General features: G+C 47.7%; 1 protein-coding gene across 2 annotated transcripts in view; it reads right to left on the minus strand.

Annotated features, from left to right (window-relative positions):
• The window catches only part of HSPG2 (heparan sulfate proteoglycan 2), a 151106-nt gene that overhangs the window by 49111 nt on the left and 76405 nt on the right, over nt 1-25590 (minus strand). For both annotated transcript variants that reach the window (XM_070759428.1, XM_070759427.1), the window contains exons 42-50: nt 24106-24279; nt 22097-22207; nt 20185-20285; nt 19709-19889; nt 18030-18152; nt 15096-15248; nt 12556-12698; nt 11806-11941; nt 3080-3231 (exon numbers count right to left, since the gene is read on the minus strand). In XM_070759428.1, the coding sequence (XP_070615529.1) occupies nt 3080-3231; nt 11806-11941; nt 12556-12698; nt 15096-15248; nt 18030-18152; nt 19709-19889; nt 20185-20285; nt 22097-22207; nt 24106-24279 (1274 nt within the window). The remainder of the gene's footprint in view (nt 1-3079; nt 3232-11805; nt 11942-12555; nt 12699-15095; nt 15249-18029; nt 18153-19708; nt 19890-20184; nt 20286-22096; nt 22208-24105; nt 24280-25590) is intronic.

The following is a 25590-nucleotide window of genomic DNA, read 5'->3' on the forward strand; positions in this document are numbered from 1 at the left end:
CAAAGGGGGGTCACGTGACCTCAGGATGTTGCAACCCATCATCTTATGTCACCTTCTCCGATGCCATTGTAACTTCGGAACAGTCACTAAATGAGCCACTGTAAGTCGAAGACTGCCTGTATCTGTTTCTCCTCCCCCACTGCATTAGGAAGTGTCAGATTCGGAGGAGGACAAAGAGACAGACGCTTTATTGTACCCTGATTTAAGAGAGTTGTCGGAGAGCAGTGGAGATGAGGGTGTAGGTAAAAATGAATTAGACGTTAGCGTGGAAAGCAGTGCTTCTTCAGAGAATGGCGGCGGGGGGTCGTAGCTGACAGTCCCTGGGTGGATCCGAAATTTAGGAGATTCGCGAAAAGAAAGGAGATGTTTAGGAAAAAGTTTTGAATCTGCAGTTTAGAACTGTGTAAATCAATCAATGCGTCACATCCTGAAATGCATCGGAAGAGACGCCGCTTTCGTTCAAACTGCATGTTGTGAGCCGCCCTGAGTCTTTGGAGAGGGGCAGCATAAAAATCTAATAAATAATAATAATAATAATAATAATAATAATAATAATAATGATGATGATGATGTAGGAAAATGGACGTCTTTCCTCGCTTCCGAGAAGCCTTTGATATCTTGTGATACACTTTGCAAATTTAGATTTAATATGACTCACAGATAAGCCGCTGGCAAGGAGTTCCATCTCTGCTCATTAGAGAGAATTTAAAGCTTGCAAACTGAGCCTGTGAGATTGGAATGTTTCTTAGCATAACAGTATTGTAACCGTGACGATCTTCCCAGTAAAGAAGAGAAATAAAGATTTACTAGTTTGAAATCAGAGCCTTGAAAAGAGAGTTTTTTGGAGTCGCTTCAGCTTGACCAGTGGTGAAATGTACTTAACCTTCCTTACTGGTTCGGAAGCGCGTGGGCAGAGCCTCGCACAGCTGCCGCTACTGGTTCTCCAAACCACTGGCAGCCACTTCTACCAGTTTGCCCGAACTGGTAGCATTTCACCTCTGTCCCCTCCCCCATCACAGCTTTATTTCTTTACTGGGATCCTGGCTTATAACTGAGTGGGATTCTTAGTCCTGTTACAGTTATAGCCCTCTTTTTCTGAAAATCCTCCCTCAGGAAATTTATTCTTATATTTTAAAAAGAGAGAGAAGGAAAGAGATATCTTTAGGCCTGGATGAGAGTAGCTGCTCCGAATGAAACATATTCTTTCTCCTCGTAATCAAGAAAAAAGCTCTTTATCATTTTTGGCAAGCTAAGGAGGCTCTTTTTCAACCTCCACCTCTTTCATTGCCCAGAATGAAACCAGGAAGCCCCCACAGAGAAAGGGGAGGAAAATGGAGAATAAAAGGTGGTAGATTAGATATGGAGGAGGCAGCATTAGAATAGCAGTATTATTATTAGTTTTTTAAAGTTTAAATTTAGACTGTATTTAGATTGTATTGCTGTTATGTTGTGAGCCGCCCCGAGTTTTCGGAGAAGGGCGGCACACAAATTTAATAAATTATTATTATTATTATTTATTATGTCAATACAACACAGCAAACGAGAACACTATGTTGGATTTCGTATTTCATCACCAGTCGAGTGCTTCCCAAGCACCTAGGACTGCATGATGTAGTGGGGAACTGTTTGCCGTTCCCAGTAAAGCGGCCTTTTGCAATTGACAGATGGAGATTTTGTCAATTCCAATGGTTTTCAAATGTCCGCTGGGATCCTTTGGCACTGCGCCCAGCGTGCCAAGTACCACTGGGACCACTTTCACTGGCTTATGCCAGAGTCGTTGCAGCTCGATTTTTAGCTCTTCATATTTCACTAATTTCTCTAGCTGTTTCTACTAAATTCTGCTGTCTCCTGGGATTGCGATGTTGATGATCCATGCTTTCTTTTTCTCCACAATCAGGATGTCTGGTGTGTTATGCTTCAAAATTCGGTCAGTCGGAAGTCCCACAGTAGTTTTGCTTGCTCATTTTCAACCACTTTTTCGGGCTTATGATCCCACAGTTCTTTGCCACTGGTAGATGGTAGTTCTGGCACATGTTCCAGTGGATCATCTGTGCCACAGCATCGTGTCTATGCTTGTAGTCAGTCTGTGTGATCTTTTTGCAGCAGCTGAGTATGTGATCAATTGTTTTATTATTATTATTATTATTATTATTATTATTATTATTATTATTACTATTATTATTGTTGTTGTTATTGTTATTTTGTTGTTGTTTCATTATTGTTACTATTACTATTACTATTATCATTATCATTATTATTATTATTATGTTGTTGTTGCTGCTGCTGCTGCTGTTGTTGTAAGCTACCCTGAGTCGGTTGAGAAGGGCAGCATAGAAATCTAATTAAATAAATAAATAATAGCTTAAGCATGGGAAAATGTTATCGGTCTGTTAAATATACTATGTATTAGAATCACTCAGGGAAAGGTCAAGATAGAGAAAGAGGAAGGGAGGGAAGAAGGAGAAAGAAGGTAGAAGAAGGGGAGGGAGAGAGAGAGAGAGAGAGGAGGGTAAAGAAACAAGGAAAAAACAGACTGATAAATAGCCGTATAAATAGGGGCAAAAATAGGATATTGATTTATGATAGACTGGACAGATATATATAATTACTGTATGTATGTTTTGATATGTTTTATGGTACATGCATGGATGTATATATGAAAATTGTGGAGGGAAAAATAATTTTAAAAAACGTTTTTTACAGAAAAAAAGCTTTTTATCTTTTCTGACAAGCTAGGGAGCCGAGGTGGTGCAGTGGCTAGAGTGCAGCACTGCAGGCCATTTCAGCTAACCATTAGCTGTAGTTCAGCAGTTCAAATCTCACCACCGGCTGAAGGTTGACTCAGCCTTCCGTCGTTCTGAGGTGGGTCAAATAAAGACCCAGATTGTTGGGGGCAAACGGCTGAGCCTTAGAGGGCTGTAAAAGCACTATGAAGCGGCACATAAGTCCAAATGCTATTGCTAAATGCTATTTTCCAACTTCCACCCTTTTGTTACCCAGAATGAAACCAGGAGGTCCCCACAGAGAAGAGGGGGCATGCGGCCGCCCACTCCCCTCAGGCCCCGGAGAGAGTCCGAACCTGGTGGTTGGCTGGCAGGGCCCCTCCCCGCCGGTACCATGTGACGGATGCTCTTGGGTGGCCAGCCACCACGCAGTTCAGGTCCAGGGACTGGCCTTCGGTGACCGAAGAGGACGAAGGTTCGATCTTGACCATCGGTGTGACTCCAGACGCTAAAACGGACACGAAGGGCAAAAAGAAAGGAGAAAGGATGTGATTTGCATTGCGAGGGGAGAGAGTTCCAGTCCAGGTTTAAATACAGTGGTACCTCTACTTAAGAACTTAATTCGTTCTGTGACCAGGTTCTTACGTTCTGTGACCAGGTTCTTAAGTAGAAAAGTTTGTAAGAAGAAGCAATTTTTCCCATAGAATCAATGTAAAAGCAAATAATGCATGCAAACCCATTAGGAAAGAAATAAAAGCTCGAAATTTGGATGGGAGGAGGAGGAGGAAGAAGAGGAGGACGGTCGCTGCCGAAGGAAGAAGGTGAAGTGAGGGGAATCAAAAAAATCCAAAGCTTTAAGGCTTAAAAGCAAAAAGAGGGACCCTGAGGCAACCTCGCGCTGGGTGTATAGGAGGCAGCGCGAGGGAGTCACCACAGCGAAGAGGTTTATTCCCTCTCCAAGCACCCAGAGAAAGGAAAATGTTTCATTCGCTCTGGACTGCCAAAGCCTCCTTAAGCGCCACCGAAAGGCTCCTCTGGCTGCCCAGAAAAGCCCGATATGGACGGGATTAAAGGGGAAATGGCAGGAAACTGGCCGGGCCTTTGTGCCGCTCTCAAATTTCCTGGGAAATTTTTCCGGGCTCAGGTTCTTAAGTAGAAAATGGTTCTTCAGAAGAGGCAAAAAAATCTTGAACACCCGGTTTTTATCTAGAAAAGTTCTTAAGTAGAGGCGTTCTTAGGTAGAGGTACCCCTGTAGTCTGTTCTTAGGCCAGTGCTTATCAAATAGTGGGGCAGGCCCGTTGGTGTGTGTGTGTGGAACGATGCTGGGGGGTCGTATGACTGCAGGGACCGTGCTTTTTTTTGTGATAGGCAGCAGGGTGTTTTTTGCACCGAACAATAGCACATAGCACAGAGCCAGAGATATTTATTTATTTATTTATTTATTTATTTATTTAGATTTGTATGCCGCCCCACTCCGCAGACTCAGGGCGGCTCACAACAAGTGAAAAAAGACAGTTTGCGACAAATCTAAATTCCTACTAAAAACATTTAAAAAACCCCATTTCCTAACACACATACATACACACATACCATTCATAAATTGTATGCCCAGGGGAGATGCCTCAGTTCCCCCATGCCTGACGACACAGGTGGGTCTTAAGGAGCTTACGAAAGGCAGGAAGAGTAGGGGCAGTTCTAATCTCCGGGGGGAGTTGGTTCCAGAGGGCCGGGGCCGCCACAGAGAAGGCTCTTCCCCTGGGGCCCGCCAACCGACATTGTTTAGTTGACGGGACCCGGAGAAGGCCCACTCTGTGGGACCTAATTGGTCGCTGGGATTCGTGCGGCAGAAGGCGGTCTCGGAGATATTCTGGTCCAGTGCCATGGAGGGCTTCAAAGGTCATAACCAACACTTTGAATTGTGACCGGAAGTTGATCGGCAACCAATGCAGACTGCGGAGTGTTGGTGAAACATGGGCATACCTAGGTAGGCCCATGACTGCTCTCGCAGCTGCATTCTGCACGATCTGAAGTTTCCGAACACTTTTCAAAGGTAGCCCCATGTAGAGAGCGTTACAGTAGTCGAACCTCGAGGTGATGAGGGCATGAGTGACTGTGAGCAGTGAGTCCCGGTCCAGATAGGGCCGCAACTGGTGCACCAGGCGGACCTGGGCAAACGCCCCCCTCGCCACAGCTGAAAGATGGTTCTCTAATGTGAGCTGTGGATCGAGGAGGACGCCCAAGTTGCGGACCCTCTCCGAGGGGGTCAATAATTCCCCCCCCAGGGTAATGGAAGGACAGATGGAATTGTCCTTGGGAGGCAAAACCCACAGCCACTCCGTCTTATCCGGGTTGAGTTTGAGTCTGTTGACACCCATCCAGGCCCCAACAGCCTCCAGACACCGGCACATCACTTCCACCGCTTCATTGACTGGACATGGGGTGGAGATGTAAAGCTGGGTATCATCAGCGTACTGATGATACCTCACCCCGTGCCCTTGGATGATCTCACCCAGCGGTTTCATGTAGATATTAAATAGTAGGGGGGAGAGGACCGACCCCTGAGGCACCCCACAAGGGAGAGACCTCGGAGTCAACCTCTGACCCCCCACTAACACCGACTGCGACCGACCGGAGAGGTAGGAGGAGAACCACTGAAGAACAGTGCCTCCCACCCCCAACCCCTCCAGCCGGTGCAGAAGGATACCATGGTCGATGGTATCGAAAGCCGCTGAGAGGTCAAGAAGCACCAGGACAGAGGATAAACCCCTGTCCCGGGCCCGCCAGAGATCATCCATCAATGCGACCAAAGCAGTTTCCATGCTGTAACCGGGCCTGAAACCCGACTGCTGGGGACCTAGATAATCGGCTTCTTCCAAGGATCGCTGGAGCTGGAGTGCCACTGAGGAAGCTGGGCTTTGCTTTGATATCATTTTATATTGCATCTCTTGCTGAATTCTGTTTTTTTGATATATGACCTTTGTCCTACATATCTGCTGTACTCTTAGCATTCTTAAAGTGCTGAGAGCCGGGCAAAAGGATCTTTCCGTTTTCACACCTCTGTTTCCTCTGTGCCCGGGTAGGGTGCAGCTCCTGCTTGAACGCGTAACCAAGAAATGTGCTCAGGAAGAGAGTAAAGCTTTGATGGTGTAAGATAGGATGTCAGCTAGCAATAACTTCATACGAATATAATCACTGATTAACCACAAGTTCTTCTTTGTGCCGACCACAGGTACTTTCGATCTGTAATTCTCATCTCTGTATTTTTACATCATATAACCTTCCCCTTTGATGTTTGATTGGATATTTTATTCTCCGCTTTTTGAATATGTATAAAACCCCCCGAGGGACAGATTTACAACTGTTCAGACATTATTTTATCCTGCTGAACCGCATGCAATAAACCTGTATCCTGTATCCTGTATCCTCCTGTGGTCTCTGGTCCCTTATTGGCATCAAACATCTGTGTTTCTGCAACACCACCACCTTCTCGACAACCTTCCCCATAAAGGGAAGGTTGGAGACTGGCCGGTAGTTGTTAAGTACGGCTGGGTCCAGGGAAGGCTTCTTGAGGAGGGGGCGCACGAGCGCCTCTTTATAGGATGATGGAAAAGATCCCCTCCCCAAGGAAGCGTTGATAATCTCCTGGACCCAGCTCCGTGTCACCTCCCTGCTGGCCGAGACCAGCCAGGAGGGACACGGATCCAGTAAACAGGTGGCGGAACTCACAGCTCCAATGGCCTTGTCCACTTCATCAGGTGTCACCAGATCAAACTCTTCCCAGACAGGTGGACAAGTACGGGCCCCAGTCACCTCAACTGACTCGTTGTCAGCCGACTCTGTTTCCCAATTGGAGTCGAGGTCCGCCCGAATCTGAGCGATTTTATCAGCGAAAAACGTGTTAAAGTCCTCGGCACTACTCTGTAAGGGCTCCCCAACTCCCCTCTGGTTAAGAAGGGAGCGGGTCACCCTAAACAGAGCGGCCGGGCGGGATTCCGCTGATGCAATCAAGGCGGCATGATACGCGCATCTTGCCGCCTTGAGCGCCACTTTGTAAGTCTTAATAAAAGCTCTTACAAGTGTTCGATCAGATTCAGACTTACTCTTCCTCCATCGCTTCTCTAGACGTCTCTTCTGGCGTTTCAACTCCCGGAGCTCCTCGTTGAACCATGGAGCTCTACGGGGTCTAGCGCCACGGAGAGGTCGCAAAGGCGCAATCCGATCAAGAGCCTCCGCTGCAGCTTTGTTCCAGGCTTCCGCAAGAGACTCCGCCGAACTGTGGACGATATGAAGTAGAGATAGCAAATCCGAGGGTGGCACAGTAGTTAGAGTACAGCACGGCTAAGAATATGAATGATTTATTTTGGGGGTTCAAAATTTTAAACTGTTGTATGCCACCCAGAGTCTGGAAGGAGTTGGGCAGCTTATAAATCAAATAAATTAAATTGAATTAAATTAAATTACTTCAGCTAACTGCTAGCTGTAGTTCAGCAGTTCAAATCTCACTACAGGCTCAGCCTTCCATCCTTCCAAGGTGTGTAAAATGAGGACCCCAGATTGTTGGGGGCAAATATGCTGATTCTGTAAACTAGTTAGAGAGGGCTGTAAAAGCACTGTGAAGCGGTATATAAGTCTAAATGCTATTGCTATTAAGAGATACCATGGAAAAATACACTGCTAAAAAAAAAAAAAGGGAACACTTAAACAGCACAATATAACTCCAAGTAAATCAAACTTTTGTGAAATCAAACTGTCCACTTAGGAAGCAACACTGATTGACAATCCATTTCACCTGTTGTGCACATTCAACTTTGTACAGAACAAAGTATTCAATGAGAAGATTTCATTCATTCAGATCTAGGATGTGTTCTTTGAGGGTTCCCTTTATTTTTTTGAGCAGTACAGTGGTACCTCAAGATACGAACACCTCGTCTTACGAACAACTCGTGATACGAACCCGGGGTTCAGAAAAATTTTGCCTCTTCTTACGAACTTTTTTCGAGTTACGAACCGGCGTTCGGAGACTGCTGGGAAGCCGCGCGGCTGTTTTAAAAGGTCACAGCCGGGCGGCGGGGCTTCCCAGAAGCCTCCCGAACGCCGGTTCGTAACTCGAACAAAGTTCGTAAGAAGAGGCAAAATTTTTCTGAACCCCGGGTTCGGTTCGGGAGGTTGCTGGGAAGCCCCCCAGCCCGGCTGTCACCTTTTAAAACAGCCGCGCCGCTTCCCAGCTGTCTCCCGAAGCCGAACGCGGAAGTTTGGCTTTGGCGTTCGGCTTCAGGAGACAGCTGGGAAGCGGCGCAGCTGTTTTAAAAGATCGCAGCCGGCCTGGGGGGCTTCCCAGCACCCCCCGAACCCCGAACGGCTTCCCAGCAGTCGCCGAAAGTCGTTTTTTTGCGGGGGGTTTTTTGGTTGCACAGATTAATTGACTTTACATTGTTTCCTATGGGAAACAATGTTTCGTCTTACGAACCTTTTGTCTTACGAACCTCCTCCTTGCACCAATTAAGTTCGTATCATGAGGTATTACTGTATATTGAACAGGGATGAAAAGAAAGAAGAGAGATGGAGATAATGAGAAAAACGTAAGTCTCCCGAAACGTGTGTAGCGCTTGGCTCCACTGCGACTACAGTGGGAGACGAGGAAAGACCAATGTGTTTACTATGTCTAAAAAATGTTGGCAGCAGACAGCAAGATGCCAAGTAAATTAAGGCCTCACTTAAACACATTACGCCCCAGTTTTCTCAGTGAAAATGTGCCAAATATTGCAAACAATCGTCCTGGCAAAGAGTTGGTGTGTGTGCGAAATGTTTACTTTTTTCCTAGGGGTGGGTTTAACAGAAAATAATGGAGAAGCACTGCCTTAGGCTGACCATGACCGGCTTGGCGTTTTGCTCAAACCGCCCGCTTGCTTGGTTGACATTTCAGGTTATATATATATATATATTATAGGTTACAGTGATCCCCCGGTTATTGCGTCCCCGACCATTGCGAACAGGGTAATTCGCGATTTTTCAACCCGGAAGTCAAAACACCATCTGCGCATGCGTGCCCTTTTTTCTATGGGCACGCATGCGTAGATGGTGCCCGGCAGATCAGCTGCTGGGCGGCTTCCCTGGGTCTTCCCCCTCTTGCTGGTGGGAGGGCAAGCAGCGGGCATCAGCAAGGAGTTTCCCCACCGCCCACGCAAACTCCTCGCTGCCGCCCGCCCTTCGCCCGCCCACACCGTTCATTCTCACCGCTTTGGAGCTGAGTCCTGAAGCGAATTCGCTTCAGGACTCAGCTCCAAAGCGGCGAGAGCGAGCGCGGACAAGCCGTTCGCTGGCGCTAGCTCTCGGCTGCCTGCCCGCTAGCGAGGAGCCGCCTGCCTGCCCGCTAGCGAGGAGCCGAAGATTGGGGGCGGCGCGGCTGTTTTAAAACGTCGCCACCGGCATGGGGGGCTTGCCAGCACCCCCCGGACCCCCAACCCGGGTTTGGGGGGCTGCTAGGAAGCCCCCCATGCCGGCGGCGACGTTTTAAAACACCCGCGCGACTTTCCAATGAGTCCCGAAGACAAACGTCAAACTTCCGCGTTTATCTTCGGGACTCATTGGAAAGTCGCGCGGGTGTTTTAAAACGTCCCCGCCGACATGGGGGGCTCGCTAGCACACCCCCGAACCCCCAACCCGGGTTTGGGGGTGTGCTAGCGAGCCCCCCATGTCGGCGGGGACGTTTTAAAACACCCGCGCGACTTTCCAATGAGTCCCGAAGACAACGCGTTTGTCTTCGGGACTCATTGGAAAGTCGCGCGGGTGTTTTAAAACGTCCCCGCCGACATGGGGGGCTCGCTAGCACCCCCCCGAACCCCCAACCCGGGTTAGGGGGGTGCTAGCGATCCCCCCATGTCGGCAGGGACGTTTTAAAACACCCGCGCCGCCCCCAATCTTCGGCTCCTCGCTAGCGCTGTGGAAGTAAAAACACCATCTGCACATGCGCAGATGGTGTTTTTACTTCCGCAGCGCTACTTCGCGAAAACCCGCTCGTTGCGGGGGGTCCTGGAACGGAACCCTCGCAACGAGCGGGGGATCACTGTATATATATATATACCCGTGAAAATCTACAAAAACAAATATATATATATATATATATATATATATATATATATATATATATATATATATATATATATTTGTTTTCGTAAATTTTCACGGGTATATGTATGTAGATTGTTCTGAGTTCGGGTTTTGCCCTGTGTAATATTTTGCATGTCTATGCGACTGCCTGACCAATACATACTTCATCTATAATGAACAAAGATATAAACAGATAGAGGGAGCCCCCATGGGATCACCTCTATCACCTGTCATAGCCAACCTCTATATGGAATATTTCGAAAATAATGCATTAGAGCAAGCCAAATACAAACCCAAACTTTGGCTGAGATATGTTGATGATACCTTTGTAATTTGGCCACATGGTAAAGAAAAACTAGACAATTTCCTCACACATCTCAACAGCCTACACCCCAAAATACAGTTTACCATGGAAACAGAAATCAATGATCAACTTCCCTTTCTAGATGTACTGGTCTATAAAAAACCCAATGGCAGCCTAGGACATACTATCTACCAAAAGAAAACCCATACCAACCGTTATCTAAATGCACACTCACACCCCCCCCCCCGCACAAATCACCTCAGTGGCCAAAACTCTCATCACCAGAACCAAACGCTTAGCTGACCATGAGCACTTAAAAACTGAATTGAACAAACTCAAAGATATATTAATTTCTAATGGATTCAAAGAAAAAACAATAACAAACCTAATCAAAAAAGAGACACCCCCCAAAAAACAAGATCAAGAACAGGACAATGGCACCACCATCCTTCCTTACATCAAAGGCACCACGGATAAAATTAGTAAAATTCTGCACAAACATAACATCAAAACTTCATTCTGCACTAACCAAAAAATATCTAATATCCTAAGGAGCCCCAAAGATAAAATCCAATTGGAATACCAAGGAATCTATGAAATCCCTTGCAAAACATGTGCAGCCACATACATTGGACAAACTAACAGAAGAGTGAGCCAACGCATAGCAGAACATGTGAATGCAGTCAAAAAAGAAGAAAAGACCTCCTCCCTTGTCCAGCACATTAAAAAAACAGGGCACGAAATTGACTTTGAAAAAACTAAATTACTCCACAAAACAGAGAATTTATATAGAAGAATTTCTCTAGAAGCTATAGAAATCGAGAGGAGACCCCTTTGCATAAATAAAAGAGATGACACGTCCCGCCTACCAGAAATTTGGAAACCAGCCTTAAACAAAAAAAACACTTCATAATAATCAGCATGTCAATCCTTCTAATAATTATGATTTTAGAATTTTATATTTGGAAATCAGCCTTAAACAAAACACTTCATAAAAATCTCCATGTCATTCCTTCTAATAATTATGATTACACCAACCAATCAGATCACTGAAACATAATCACCCAATCTATTTGCTACATTCAAAACAAATCTCCACCCCCACACTATATACTAGGAAGAAATGACAGCTAGCCATACCCACTGGGACTTGAACCAAATATATATATATATTTATTATTATTAAAAATAAATTTTATTTATAAACAAACACATACAACAAAACAAACAAAACATTAAAAAATCGGACAACTTGTGACGTGCCCGCCTTATAGGCAGCCTGCGGAGAGGGGCAGCATACAAATTTAATAAATTATTATTATTATTATTATTATTATTATTATTATTATTATTATTATTATTATTACAATTCTAACTATGTTTCTTTCCCATTACACAAGTCATATTTACATAATACACCAAATCTTAGCAGTGATCTTAATCAGGTATACCTTTTTTTAAAAAAATCTCTTTTATATCCAAAACTCAAACCTTTACTTTCCAAGTTTTTTGCTACTTAATAGCTCTTTTTCTCCCCCCCCTTTCCCCCATCCAATCAGGTTATAGAAGGCTGGCTTCCCACAGAGAAAGAAGCACGCACTGGGCATGTGCAGCTGGAAATGATCCAAGTCCCCTTTTCACCCCGCCAGAAAAAAGAGGTCACGCCTTACCCCGGATGACCGCCACTTCGATGCGGGCTCTGCCAACTCCCATCGGGCTGCTGCCCACACACAGGTACACCCCTCCGTCGGCTGCCGTGATGGAGGGGATCACCAAGGTGGAGATGTCCGTTCTCTCGGCGTGGGACTGTGGACACAAAGTTGGGAGACTCTCAAGCCGGCGGTTGGCTTCCCACCCTCCTGGGCCACATGGGGAAGGGAGCGCCGAGGAGGGCCCGGCGCTGGGCGAGGCTGCCCACGGCATCCTTGAGCCCGGGCACAAGCAACTAAAAGAGCCAGAAGCAGCAGCAGGCGAGGGAGGGGAAAGCAGAATCGAGGGTGCAGCCAGCGCAATCTGGGAGGGTGGGGAAACGCTAAGCAGTTTTTGCTTCTCTCTGCTGGAGAACCAGAGACCGAAAGCCAGAGGAAGACGACGGAGCCGAGCAGCAGAGCAACGCTAGGGGGTCACCCAAAAGGGATACCTGCTGCAGCTCCTGAATTCGCTGCTGGACGGCTTCCCAGCTGCCACTTTGAAAATGGAAGAACCCAGAGACAGGAAGCGCCTGGCCCAGGAGGAGAGAGGTTGGGGGGCAAGAGAGAGAGAAGGAGAGAAAGGGAGAGGGGACAGAGGCCGCCAGAAAGATGAGAAGCACCAAAGAAAGGCATCGCGGGTTCGGTTCGGCCCACATCTTCCCCTCGGGCAACCTCACCTGGACCCCAAGGTCTGGGAGGGACTGCCCTCCCTGGGACACCAGGCCTTACCTGTGGAGGTAAGCTGCCGCCCTCTTTCTCCCAGGTGATGGTGGCCGCTGGGGAGCCCGCAGCCCGGCAGTACAGTCTGACGGTGCTGCCCTCCTGCACCTCCGCCCGTTCGGGGCTCACCTGCACTTGCGGGACGCTGGTACCTGCCCAGGAGCAAAGGGGAGATCAGTATTGTGGCCTGCCAGTGGCCCACACAGCTGATAGCGGATCCCGTTCGAAAGGAAGCCGACTAGGTGATGTGCCACCTGAGTTGGACAGTGGAGAGGATGGCAAGGACTCAGTGCCAGAGGCAGAGGTTGAACCAGGGTCTTCGGGCCCACCAGCACCTCAGAACAGTAATGAGGTGCTTCTCCTCTTCTTGATGCAAGAGTTCACAGAGCTCCTAAGTGACAGGAATGGTTACTCCAGAGGAGGTCTCCTTGCGGGTAAGACTGGAGGCTAACTGGCCACTCCCCTAGTCTACTTAAGAATGGTAGAGGCAGATGAAAGGCTGCAGGAAACAACATTTTAGCTGTGTGCATTTGTCCTGAGTGTCTTGTGGATCCTTGTTTCTCTGTTTTGGATTTCCTATCGTGGAAGAGTCCTAGTGCATTTTGCCTTTGGAAACTATGTGAGATAGTAAGAACTAATTGCATTGCTATGAGTTGAAATTACTTTCCAGCTGCTAATGAAGTTTAATTAGCAGCTGACTTTTTGCAAGAAAGGATTTTGCTTTTTGCTTCTTGTGTATGTGTGTCCACTGCTAAGCCAGTTATTTGCAGTGGTTCATTGATTCCATTTAGTTCATTCCAATGATGTGTTTGTTACGTTCGTAACTGAGGGCAGAACAATCAGTCTCTCTCCCTCCCTCCCACTCTCTCTCTCTCTCACACACGCACACACACACACACACCATTTATGGCCTGGTTCTCTGGTCGCCCCACTTAAATTCACTGTGGAGATTTGATCAGCTAAGCAGTAACCTAGTAGTAATGGACCTCTCACTTCACAATCAGGAGGCCAAGAATTCAATCCTAGGTGTAGAAAGACATTTCTCTCTCTGGGCACAATGAGAATGCAGCTGCTGAACACAACTCCACCTTGGCGACGGGGAAGGGCATCTGGCCATTAAAACACTCTCTGCTAGCTCCATTCAGTTGGCCAGACTCCACCCACTCTGCAAGGGATTATGGGGTCATTAAAGCTAAGTCTCTGCTCTTTCTGCCTGAAGAAGAATAAATGCTCCGGGGAAGATGGACTCCAAGACCTGGGGAGGCCCTCGGAGGAGCCCCATTATCCTCAATCTCCCGCTGATGAAGGAAGAAGTGAAGGGTTGCTGGGGGCCACCTCTTCCTGGGACGTGGGTGTTGTGAGTGATCCTTGTCCACCTCAAGTCATGCCTGATTCTGAAGAGGATGAACCAGGCCCTCAGGATATCCTGGGCCAGGAGGGCTGCCAGAGGAAGTGAGGGTGAGAGTGAGGCAGAAGGTGACTGGGGAGAGCCTGAGGGGACGGATGTGACAATGACTGGTCTCTGTCAAATATTCAGGAAGACATATTAATGGAAATTATGTGGATTAACCTATGCTATAGAACAGTGATGGTGAACCTTTTTTTCCTTGGGTGCCAAATGATTGCCGGTGTGTGCTATCGCGCATGCATGAGTGCCCACACCCATAATTCATTGTCTGTGGAGGGTGAAAACAGCTTACACCACCCTCCAAAGGCCCTCTGCAGGCCAGAAATGGCCTGTTTCCCAACTTATGTTCGGCCCTGTAGGCTTGTGTTTCACCGTCCCCAGGCTCCAAAGGCTTGCCTGGGGAGGGTAAAAATGGCCTCTCCCATCCCCCAGAGGCTCTCTGGAAGCCAAAAACGCCCTCCCATAACCTCTGTGCAATCCAAAAATCAGCTGGCCGGCACACACATGCATGTCAGAGCTGAGCTAGGGCAATGTCTCATGTGCCAGCAGATATGGCTTCGTGTGCCATTTGTGGCACCCGTGCCATAGGTTCGACATCACTGCTATAGAAGAATAGCTAAAAGGCAAGGAGAGATCCAGAGTAAAAGGTATTAATTCACAGCCTTAACTATTTGAGGTGTGATGTTACTTCCAGGCTACATAAAGGAGGGTGTGTGGGTAATGGGGGTGTGGACTCACAACGTTTGTTACATGGAAGAGCCGAGAAACTGTGGCGTGCCTGAAAAGAAATTCTAAAAATCATGGTCTCTGTCTCCCAAGATATTCTGAGCTGTTTTCCCTGCGTTCGCAAAAGTTGGCGGTGAGCTTTTGACTATGCTTTGATTTATGAGGTCAGTTATCTAGAAATTTATGAGGATTAGATTATGGTGCGCTTCCCAGATCCCAAGCCGAGGCTGGTTTCTTAATGTTTCTACTTCATATGCTACATAACTCTGCATTGCAATTTATGTATACTGCTTGTTTGAAAAATAAAGAGTGAGTTTTATTTATAAAAAGTGAATTTTTGGGACTTGGAATTTTATCGGAGACCCGAGAGCAGAACAGTGGGTAACTGGCGGAAAGAGACACCACCTCAACTTACTTTGCACTTGCAGGAAAGCTCGGGCCAGGTGTTGACCAACGCTGTTTCGCACTCGGCACAGGTACTGGGACTCGTCAGCAGGCTCCGCCGCAGGGAAGCGCAGGATCGCACCCTGGATAAAAGCCTTGGGGGAGATCACGCCCCCGGGTCCTCCTGGAGCAAAGACAAACGCTTCCCAGTTATCTGAAGAGAGGGGATTTTCCCCTTTTATGGGGGAGAGGATGCTGGAGGCCCCTCCGTCCTGTTCCACTGCCCGAGAGCACAAAACCGAGTCCTAGAGCATCCAGCTGAAAACAGCATCGGCCAAGCTAGACACAGAGATGCAGCCCTTAGAAGAGGGGTGTCAAGCTCAAGGCCCGTGGGCCGGATCCGGCCCACGAGGTGCTTAGATCTGGCCCGCAGGGCCTCCTTGCAAACACTGAAAGACTGGCCCACGCGGCCCTCTCGAGCTCTGTTTTCACTGGCAGAGGTTTGCAGGAGGACGTTGCAGTTAGAAATGGAGCTTAAAAGGACAAGAAGAATCAGAGTATTACAAAGTATGGGATAAAGTTTATAACTGGCTAGAGGGAAAAAAGAATACCTAACAAAAACAATTTAATGGATAAATAATAAAATAAATGTGTATATATTAAATATTATTATAATTTTAAATATAAAGAACTATAGCAAAAATAGGGTATATCATAAATGTTATTGAAAGGCTGTAAATAATTAAGTCTCTGTAAGTATATTCAACTCCAAAAACCAATTTCTGATAAGAAAGGGCTGTATAAAGCCCCTATACGGTGGTACCTCTACCTAAGAACCCAGCGACCGGTTAGGTCCCACAGAGTTGGTCTTCTCCGGGTCCCGTCGACTAAACAATGTTGTTTGGCGGGACCCAGGAGAAGAGCCTTCTCTGTGGCGGCCCTGACCCTTTGGAACCAGCTCCCCCCGGAGATTAGAACTGCCCCCACCCTCCTTGCCTTTCATAAAGCTCTTAAGACCCATCTCTGCCGTCAGGCATGGGGGAACTGAGACATCTCCCCCGGGCCTATACAGTTTATACATGGTATGTTTGTGTGTATGTTTGCTTTTAATAATGGGGTTTTTAGTGTTTTTTAAATTATTAGATTTGTTTTTATATTGTTCTTTTTATTGTTGTGAGCCGCCCCGAGTCTACGGAGAGGGGCGGCATACAAATCTAATAAATAAGAATAAGAATAAGAACGCCTCTACTTATGAACTTTTCTTGATAAGAACCGGGTTTTCAAGATTTTTTTGCCTCTTCTCAAGAACCATTTTCCACTTACAAACCTGAGCCTCCGAAACCGTAACCGGAAAAGGCAGGGAGAAGCCTCTGTGGGGCCTCTCTAGGAATCTCCTGGGAGGAAAAAGGGCCGAAAAAGGCATGGAGAAGCCTCCGTGGGGCCTCTCTAGGAATCTCCTGGGAGGAAAAAGGGCCGAAAAAGGCATGGAGAAGCCTCCGTGGGGCCTCTCTAGGAATCTTCTGGGAGGAAGCAGGGCCAGAAAAGGCGTGGAGAAGCCTCTGTGGGGCCTCTAGGAATTTCCTGGGAGGAAACAGGGCCTCCACCCTCCCTGTGGTTTCCCCAATCGCACACATTACAGTGGTACCTCGAGATACGAGTTTAATTCGTTCCGGACCTGGGCTCTTAAGTCGAGCAGCTCTTATCTCGAACGACTTTTCCCCATAGGAATTAATGTAAATAATTTTAATTGGTTCCAGCCCTCAAAAAACTCACAAAGTTAGTCTAAATTATGCAGAAAGACATGTTTTTAATGAAGAAATGTACATGTACATATAAATGAATAATGAAGTTTCTTTCACTTAACTTGTAAACTTTCTTAAACTTTTAAATTTACATATGTTCAACTTCTCTGCCACCCAATCCTGTAGGACAGAGGTCCCCAACCCTTTTTGCACCAGGGACCGGCTTTAAGCGATCAAGAGAGGAATGGGTGAATGAATGGACGGAGGGTGGGAAGGAAGGAAAGAGGGAAGGGACAGGAACAGAGGAAGGAAGCAAGGAAACTTATGAAAGGGGAGAGTAAGAGAGGAATGAGTGAAGGGAGGGAGGGAAGAAGGTGGGAAGGAGAAAGAAAAGAAGAAAGAGGAAGGGAAGGTAAAAGAGAGAAAGAAAAAGAGCAAGAAAGAAAGAAAGAAAGAAAGAAAGGGGGAAGGGACAGGAACAGAGGAAGGAAGCAAGGAAACTTATGAAAGGGGAGAGTAAGAGAGGAATGAGTGAAGGGAGGGAGGTAGGGAAGAAGGTGGGAAGGAGAAAGAAAAGAAGAAATAGAGGAAGGGAAGGTAAAAGAGAGAAAGAAAAAGAGCAAGAAAGAAAGCTGCAAGCACCCCCCTGAGCCCCCCAGGCTGGCTGCAACCTTTTAAAACATGCACGCCGCTTCGCAGCTGTCTCCTGAAGCCGAACGCGGAAGTTAGCGTTTGGCTTCAGGAGACAGCTCCTTGGCACTTGTATCTCGAATTTGGGCTTGTAAGTAGAACAAAAATATCTCTCCCCTCCCAGCTCTTATCTCGAGTTGCTCTTAAGTAGAGCAGCTCTTATGTCGGGGTTCCACTGTATTTGCTTTTACATTGATTCCTATGGGAAAAATTGCTTCTTATAAACTTTTCTACTGAATAACCTGGTCATGGAACGAATTAAGTTATTAAGTAGAGGTATCACTGTATATGTTTTGTGTTTGTTTGTAATTTGTATTGTCTTATCTTTTTTTAAAAATATTAAAAAAAAAAAAAGGAAATGGAGCTTGGGAGATTTTGGCAATTTTTTTTTTTTGCTTCCGTGCATGCACAGAAGCAAAAAAATCGCTGAAATCTCTGTCTCTCACGTGCTTCCCCTTGCCAAGCCGAAGTCAGCCACATAGGCTGGCTTTAAGGAGGGTGTGTGTGTCTTTCAGAGGCAATTCAGGGCTTACCCATCCACTCCACGGTGGGCTCTGGGTTTCCGGTCACGATGCAGCGGAACTCGGCTGGTTGACCTGGCTGGACACTCAGCTGGGAGGGTTCAATGGTGGCTGTGGGCTGGACAGCAGCGGTGGCTGCAGGAGGAAGAAAGTCCGGCTTTATCAGAGCTGGGCAGGGGGGTCAGGGAGGTGCCCACAAGGATTTTCCAGAGCCAGGCCTGAAATCCTTGGCAAGGCCCAAGAGTCCTGCTGGAAGAAGTTGGCCGAGCACAGTAAGCGCATGCAGGCAAGAAGGTGCGAGGCATGCATGGGTGGGAAGGTGACCAGGAGAACGGGGCCTGGGATGGGGGGAGATGGTGGCAGATGGGAGAGTCTGCCTACCCTTCCCTTTGTTGGCCTGGGAATCAAAGGGCATTCCAGAAGAGGGAGGAGGAGGCAGAGGAAGAGGAGGAGGGGGTAGAAGGAGGAGGAAGAGGAGTGAAGGAGGTGGAAGGAGGGTGGAAGAGGAGGGTCGACGAGGAGAGATGAAGAGAAAGGAGAGGAAGAAGAAGGAAGACAAGAAGGAGGTGGGGGGAGGAGGAGGGAAAGAAGGAGAAAGAGGAAGAGGAGGGAAAAAGAGAAGGAGGTGACAGGAGGAGGAGAAGGAGGAAAAGGGAGAAGAAGAGAAGGAGGAGGAGGGAGGAGAGGGAAGAGGAGCAGGGAAGAGGCAGAAGGATGGAAGAAGAGAAGGAGGATGGAAGAAGAGGAGGAGGAAGGTGGAAGAGGTGGGAAGGAGGAGGGAAAAGGAGCAGAAAGCGGGAAGAAGGAGGAAGGAGGAGGAGGGAAGAAGAAAAGGAAGTGAGAGGAGGAAGAGAAGCAAGAGGAGGAGAAAGAGGAAAGGGGAGAAGAAGAGAAGGAGGAGGAGGGGGAAGAGGTGGGAAGAGGAAGAGAAAGAGGAAAGAGAAGAAGGAGGAAGGAGGAGGAAAAAAAGGAGGAGGGAGAGGGAAGACAAGAAGGAGGAAGAAGAAGAGAAGGAGGAAGAAGAGAAGGAGGAGGGGGGAAGAGGAAGATGAATTAGGAGGGAAGAAGAGGAGGAAGGAGGAAGAGAAGGAGGAGGAGGGAAGAGAAGAGAGAGGAAGAAGTGGGAAAGAGAAAAGGAGGTGGTAGGAAGAAGAGGAAAGAGGAGGGAGGAGGACAAGGAGGAGGGAGAGGAAGAGGAGGGAAAAAGAGAACGAGGAGGGAGGCCAAACCGCACCAGCCAACAGGCAAAGAGGCGTTCCGAAGGGGGGGAATGGGTGGACAGGCACCTGCAGGCCAAACTGACTTACAAGGTCTGTGGCCTTCCACCATTTCTACGGGACCATAGAACATCTGGGTCTTCGATGGAGCTGAAAACAGGGTTGGGGGTGGCGTGTGAAAAGAGGGGCCGCGTGACAAGCTGTCTCAAGCAGGAGCCTTGTGAGTCCAGGAGCCGACTTAAAAGCCGCCCTCCCCTTCCCAAAAGCTTCGTCCTCCATTCCCCATCCTCCATCCCCACCCCCAACCCCGCTGCCCTGTGGATGAGAGCAGAAGCGTGTCTTTGCGTGAGCCTGCAAGGAAGCCGCTGGTCCTGGGGTGGTGGCCCGGACCGGGCGTAGCACTCGGGAAGATGCGCAACCAAGCCTGAGGCGGCCCACCCTGGCAGCTGGCGGGCATGAGAGGCAAAACCCCACCTTGCACGTAGAGGGTGGCCATCCCCTCGTCCATGTCAAACATGTTGGAGCCCGTGCAGATGTAGATGCCGGCGTCCTCTGGCTGCACGTTCCGGATGGTCAAGATGCCATTGAAATCCATGGCGCGGCTGGGCAGCTTCCCGTTGTTCTGCCGCGTCCACACCAGCGTGTACGCAGGAGACTGCAGGAGAAGGCAGGTAGGAGGGACAGGTGAGAGAAAGAGGGAGGCAGGAAGAGAGGCAGGAAACGGACCCACCTAAATGGACCCACTACGCCTGATTCAAGAAACGGAGGCGCTGTCCGCAGCTGAAAGGTCTGGGCATCCTGGAGAAATCTCGGCATACTGAGCTGAGAGGCAACCACGGCGGCCCTCACGCTTCTTCCCCCTCGGACCTGACCTGCTCTACTTCCGCTGACCTTGCAAGGCGCCCCTCTCCCGCCCCCCTTTCTCTCTCCCCCACCCCTCAACGACTCACCTTGCTCCTGGCCGTGCAGAGGAAAGTGACGTCACTGCCCGGTTTCACGTTCTGGAGCTTCTGCTCTTCCACCGTCACGGAGATGGCCTTGCTGGGACCTTCTGCGCTGGGCGAGAGAAGCCGGTCAGCCTTGCCCAACTAGGCCTGGCTTGTCTCTCTCTCTCTCTCTCTCTCTCTCTTACCAGGGAAAGAGGGAACCGGCCCTTGTCAGCTCTGCCCCTTGGGGTCCCTTGTCTGTGAGGCACTTCTGTCTCATACGTCCCAGTGACCGATCAGATCCCACAGGGTCGGCCTCCTCTGAGTCCCGTTGGCCAAACAATGTCGGGTAGCGGGACCACGCAGGAGAGCCTTTTCTGTGGGGGCTCCAGTCCTCTGGAACCAACTTCCCCCTGAGATCTGCACTGCCCCCACCCTCCTGGCCTTCCGAAAGGCCTTAAAAACACGGCTTTGCTGCTAGGCCGTTGAGCAACCACAGACTGCTCCGACCTGAATTGAAGCATGACTGATAATATGATGTAGGTTTTATGATGGATGATTGAGGGGTGAATGTTTTAATCTAGGGGGGGTTTATAGATTGTATTTTTATCCTTGTATGCTGCCCTGACTCCACAGGAGAAGGGCGGTTTATAAATCTAATAAATCTAATCTAATCTAATCTACAGGCCTCCCTGTGTTCGGCAGCTCAGCTTCTTTTTTTAATATATGTAATTTTCTCTCTCTCCACAGTTCCATTTATATATCAATATGCACACCTTAAAATATGTCAATAACATATACATTTGTATACTTTTATTCAATTGGTCAAAATGTCCTATTAAGCACCTATTTTCAATCCCTGTTCATCGATACATTTTTATTCAATTGATCAAAAACCAATGTCCTATTTTGCACCTATTTTCAACTCCTGTTCATCTCCCCTCCCTCTATCTCCTCCACCTTCTCACTCCTTCTCTCCCCCTTCTACTTCCCTCCTCCTCTCTCTCCCTTCATCTTTCTACTTCCTCTTTCTCCCTCTTTACCTCGCCCTGAGTACTTCTTATCCTAATTCATGTCATATTTAACAGACCGATAACATATTCCCTACATTTTTAAACTACCGGTGCCTCTTCTAAAATCATTTTTTAAAATATCATTTCTGTCCGTATAATTCTTTACCCCGGGTATATGTTATGAATCTAATGCTGCCTCTTCCAACCCTAGTTTAATTGTTTAATTAAGATTGTTTAATTAAGTTAAGAGTCTTTTATCGGTTTTTTACCATTAGTTTAATGGGGATTTTACTTTTTTTTTTTACTATTTACTATTTAACATTTGACTTTTATTGTAATTGTGTTGCATTTTATTGTTGTCAGCCGCCCTGAAGTCTCATGGGATTGGGTGGCATATAAATCAATTAAATTAAATTAAATTAAATTTGTTTTGTCTCCTGGGTCTACCACCAATTAATTTTATTTATTCAATTTTTTATGCCGCTCTTCTCCTTAGACTCAGAGTGGCTTACAACATGTTAGCAATAGCACTTTTTAACAGAGCCAGCATATTGCCCCCACAATCTGGGTCCTCATTTGACCCACCTCAGAAAGATGGAAGGCTGAGTCAACCTTGAGCTGGTGATGAGATTTGAACCGCTGACCTGCAGATCTAGCAGTCAGCTTTAGTGGCCTGCAGTATTGCACTCTACCCGCTGCGCCACCTCGGCTCTCATTCCCCCCCCCTCAAATTAACTGCTATAGTTTAACTTCCCAAAATATTTATTGTCTCTCACGCTTCTTAATTTTAGGCCACATTACTCCCTCTCCTCATTTAATATTTTAATCCATCATTCACTTGGTTTTTTAAAAAAAATTCTATCATTTTTAAATGCCCCGGGAATTCAGGCAGCTCAGTTTCTGAGTGGAAGCTCCAACCTCACCTGTGACGATCACCTCGCTGCGGCTGGAGTTGACGTACAGCGCGTTTCGGCATTTGCAGATGTAGACGCCGGCATCTGAGGGCCGGATGCTGGCGAAGTGCAGCTCGGCACCTGCGAGGGAAGTTCAGAAAGGACAGGGTTAAAAACCTGCTGGCTGCTTTGCCTACAAGCAGGCCTCTGGGCTGTTTGCAACCAGGCCGACGGCAACATGCAGCCCCACTCGTGCAAGCGCCTGCATACGGGCTCCATTTGCGTGACTGGTCGGCGTGCGTGCACACCGTTGATTTAAATGGCACACGCAGCTCGCACAGAAACATCTCCCTCCCAGCTCGCCATTCCGCAAAGCTGGAAAGTTTGGGGAACTCTGGTCTACAGAATAGGTCCCCATTTGCCTCCCCAGCCCTGTTGAAATCTTGAGCACTACCGTATTTTTCGGAGTATAAGACACACCTTTTTCCTCCCTAAAAGATGCTGAAAATTCAGGTGCGTCTTATACTTTGAATGTACTGTAGTGCTTTTTTGGGATGTTTTTTCCCCCAGCCCTAACTAGGGACTAACCATCTTCCCAGATCTTACCTTGCAGATTCTTTGACTGTTACTCTTTGTGAAGAATCGTTTTCCAAGCCCTAAGTCTTTGCAGGTATTTTTTTCATTGCTCTAACTTGCTCCAAATGTTTCTTTCCAGCCCAAACTAGGTGCTAACAATGTTCCCAGCTCTTACCCACTTGCAACCTCTTTCATTGTTACTCTCTGTCAATGTTTTCCAAACCCTGTCTTTGTAAATTTTTTCATTGATCCACTTGCTCTGAATGTTTCTTTCCAGCCCTAACCAGGTGCTAACAATGTTCCCAGCTCTTACTGGCTTTCAAGCAATCTTTCATTGTTATTCTCTCCAAATAAGTTTTTTTTTAAAGCCCTAACCGGGGGATAAAATAATGTGCTGAAGCTGACCAGGCTAAGGACGCTAGTCAGATGAATATCTGGTAAGCAGATTCTTTTCCCTATTTTCCTTCTTAAGCACTAAGGTGCATCTTATGCTCCGGTGTGTCTTATATTCCAAAAAATACACTAGAACCTTTGGTTCCTTTTAAGGCTAGGGCTCCTGCTCGCTCTCCAGAAGGCCCCAGCTGAACTCTGGCCTCTCTAGGGCAGTGATGGCGAACTTTTTTGGGTCTGCATGCCAAAAGGGTGTGTGTGCCTGCACTAGCATGTGCGCACGTGGTCACATGTAATTCCTCCCGCCCATGCATGCGCAGCCCCCCCTGCCCCTACGCATGTGCACAATCTCCCCACTGTTCCTGCGCATGCGCTCAGGCCTCACTGAAGCCTGGGACGGTGAAAAAGCAACCACACCGGCAAACCAGAAGTTCAGAAAAACAGACTTCCGGTTTGCCCATTGTGCTGTTTTTTTGCACTCCGGAGGCTTCAGAGAAACTTCCTGAAGGCCCAGAGTGTGAAAAACAGAACAGCGGGCAAACCGGAAGTCCGTTTTCCCTGAAGCCTCTGGAGTGCAAAAGACAGCACAACAGGCAAACCGGAAGTTGGGAAAACAGACTTCGGGTTTGCCAGTTGAGTTTTTCCGAACTTCCAGTTTAAAGTTTCTCTAAAGCCTCCGTAGGGGGAAATGGCCTTCCCCACGGCCGAAAACCAGCTGGCTAACACACGCATGTGCACTAGAGCTGACATAAGGCAACGCTTCGAGTGCCCTCCGATATGGCTCCATGTGCCACCTGTGGCATACATGCCATAGGTTCACCATCACGCCTCTAAGGCACTCTGGGGAAGCTTCCCGACTTCAGAACCAGGAGCGTAAGTCGTGAATGCAGCAACGCCTGGCCAAGAGAAGGAAGCAAGGAGTCTGTGAAGGATCCCTCAGAGAACAATTTAAGCTCGAGGGAGCCAAGCGCTGATTTCTTTGGCTGCAAAAACATGACTCTCCCTGCCCGGGTCACTGTCCTGGGTCTCCTCTCCACCCAATCTGCCCAGCTAGGAGAATGGCACAGGCTCACCTTGCTCCCTGTGCTGGGCAGAACTTGGCACAGGCTGCCCGTCTTCCCGGTACCAGCGGAAAATAAGTGGTGGCTCCCCATGAACCTGGCAACGCAGTGTCAATTCGCTGCCATGAGACACAGTCGTCCGGGAAGGATGGACTTGGACAATCAGGTGAACCTGGTCAGGGCGTCCTGAGAAAGAACAGGAGGCCGGGGAGAGAGGCCAAGGTGAGGAGTCATGTTAACATATGAGCAGAGTAATCCTTGTTTACCAAGGATGTGCACACGGAAACGTTGTATTGGAGTAGATCAAATACAGTGGTACCTCTACTTAAGCACTTAATTCGTTCCGTGACCAGGTTCTTAAGTAGAAAAGTTTGTAAGAAGAAGCAATTTTGCCCATAGGAATCAATGTAAAAGCAAATAATGTGTGTGATTGGGGAAACCACAGGGAGGGTAGAGGCCCTGTTTCCTCCCAGGAGATTCCTAGAGAGGCCCCACGGAGGCTTCTCCCCGCCTTTTCTGGCCCTATTTCCTTCCAGAAGGTTCCTAGAGAGGCCCCACAGAGACTTCTCCCTGCCTTTTCCGGTTACAGTTTCGGAGGTTCGGGTCTGTAAGTGTAAAATAGTTCTTGAAAAGAGGCAAAAAAATATTGAACACCCGCTTCTTATCTAGGAAATTTCATAAGTAGAGGCGTTCTTAGGTAGAGGTACCACTGTAACTATTCAGTTACACACAGATACACTAAAAGAAGTTAAAGTTTACTTTAAGAAATAGCACAGTCCAATTGACAGTCCAGGTCATACACGTAATCGTTAGAATAACAATCCAAATAATATCAAATTACAAAGTCTTTCTTACCAGTTGTGTTTGTCATTAACAGTAAACAAAGATATGAAGCTTAAAAAACAGTTTAGCTACAACAAATAATTACAACACATACAATGCAGAGAGAATGCAGAGCAAAGCAAACTAACAGAGAGAATGCTAGAGAGAATAGCATTGGTTATTACCCATAAAGCCCTACATGGCTTCGAGCCAGACTATTTACGGGACTGTCTCTTGCCGCGTACCTCCCAGACACCAATAAGAGCGCAAAAAGTTGGTCGCTTCCAGGTCTCACCAACTAAGCAATGCAGGTTGGGGGGGCTGCATGGGAGGGCCTTCTCTGTTGCGGCCCCGGCTCTATGGAATCAACTCCCCCCCCCCAATGTCTGTACTGCTCCCACCCTACTGGCCTTCCGTAAGGCCACGAAGACCTGGCTTTGCCAGCAGGCCTGGGGTCCGTGAATCAACAACTATCAAGGCCAAAGAATGCATGTTGTCGTGGTTGGTCAATTTGGGTTTTTAATTAGGGTTTTATAGTTTTTTAGATTGTACATTTGGCTTCTTTTTATTGTTCTGTATTTATATCATTATTGTAAGCCGCCCTGAGTCATTCGAGATTGGGAAGCATAGATGTTGGTGGTCATGTCCAGAGGCAAAAAGGTATTGGAATTGGTT

Source organism: Erythrolamprus reginae, chromosome 8, assembly GCF_031021105.1.
Source record: "Erythrolamprus reginae isolate rEryReg1 chromosome 8, rEryReg1.hap1, whole genome shotgun sequence".
Lineage (NCBI taxonomy): Eukaryota > Metazoa > Chordata > Lepidosauria > Squamata > Dipsadidae > Erythrolamprus > Erythrolamprus reginae.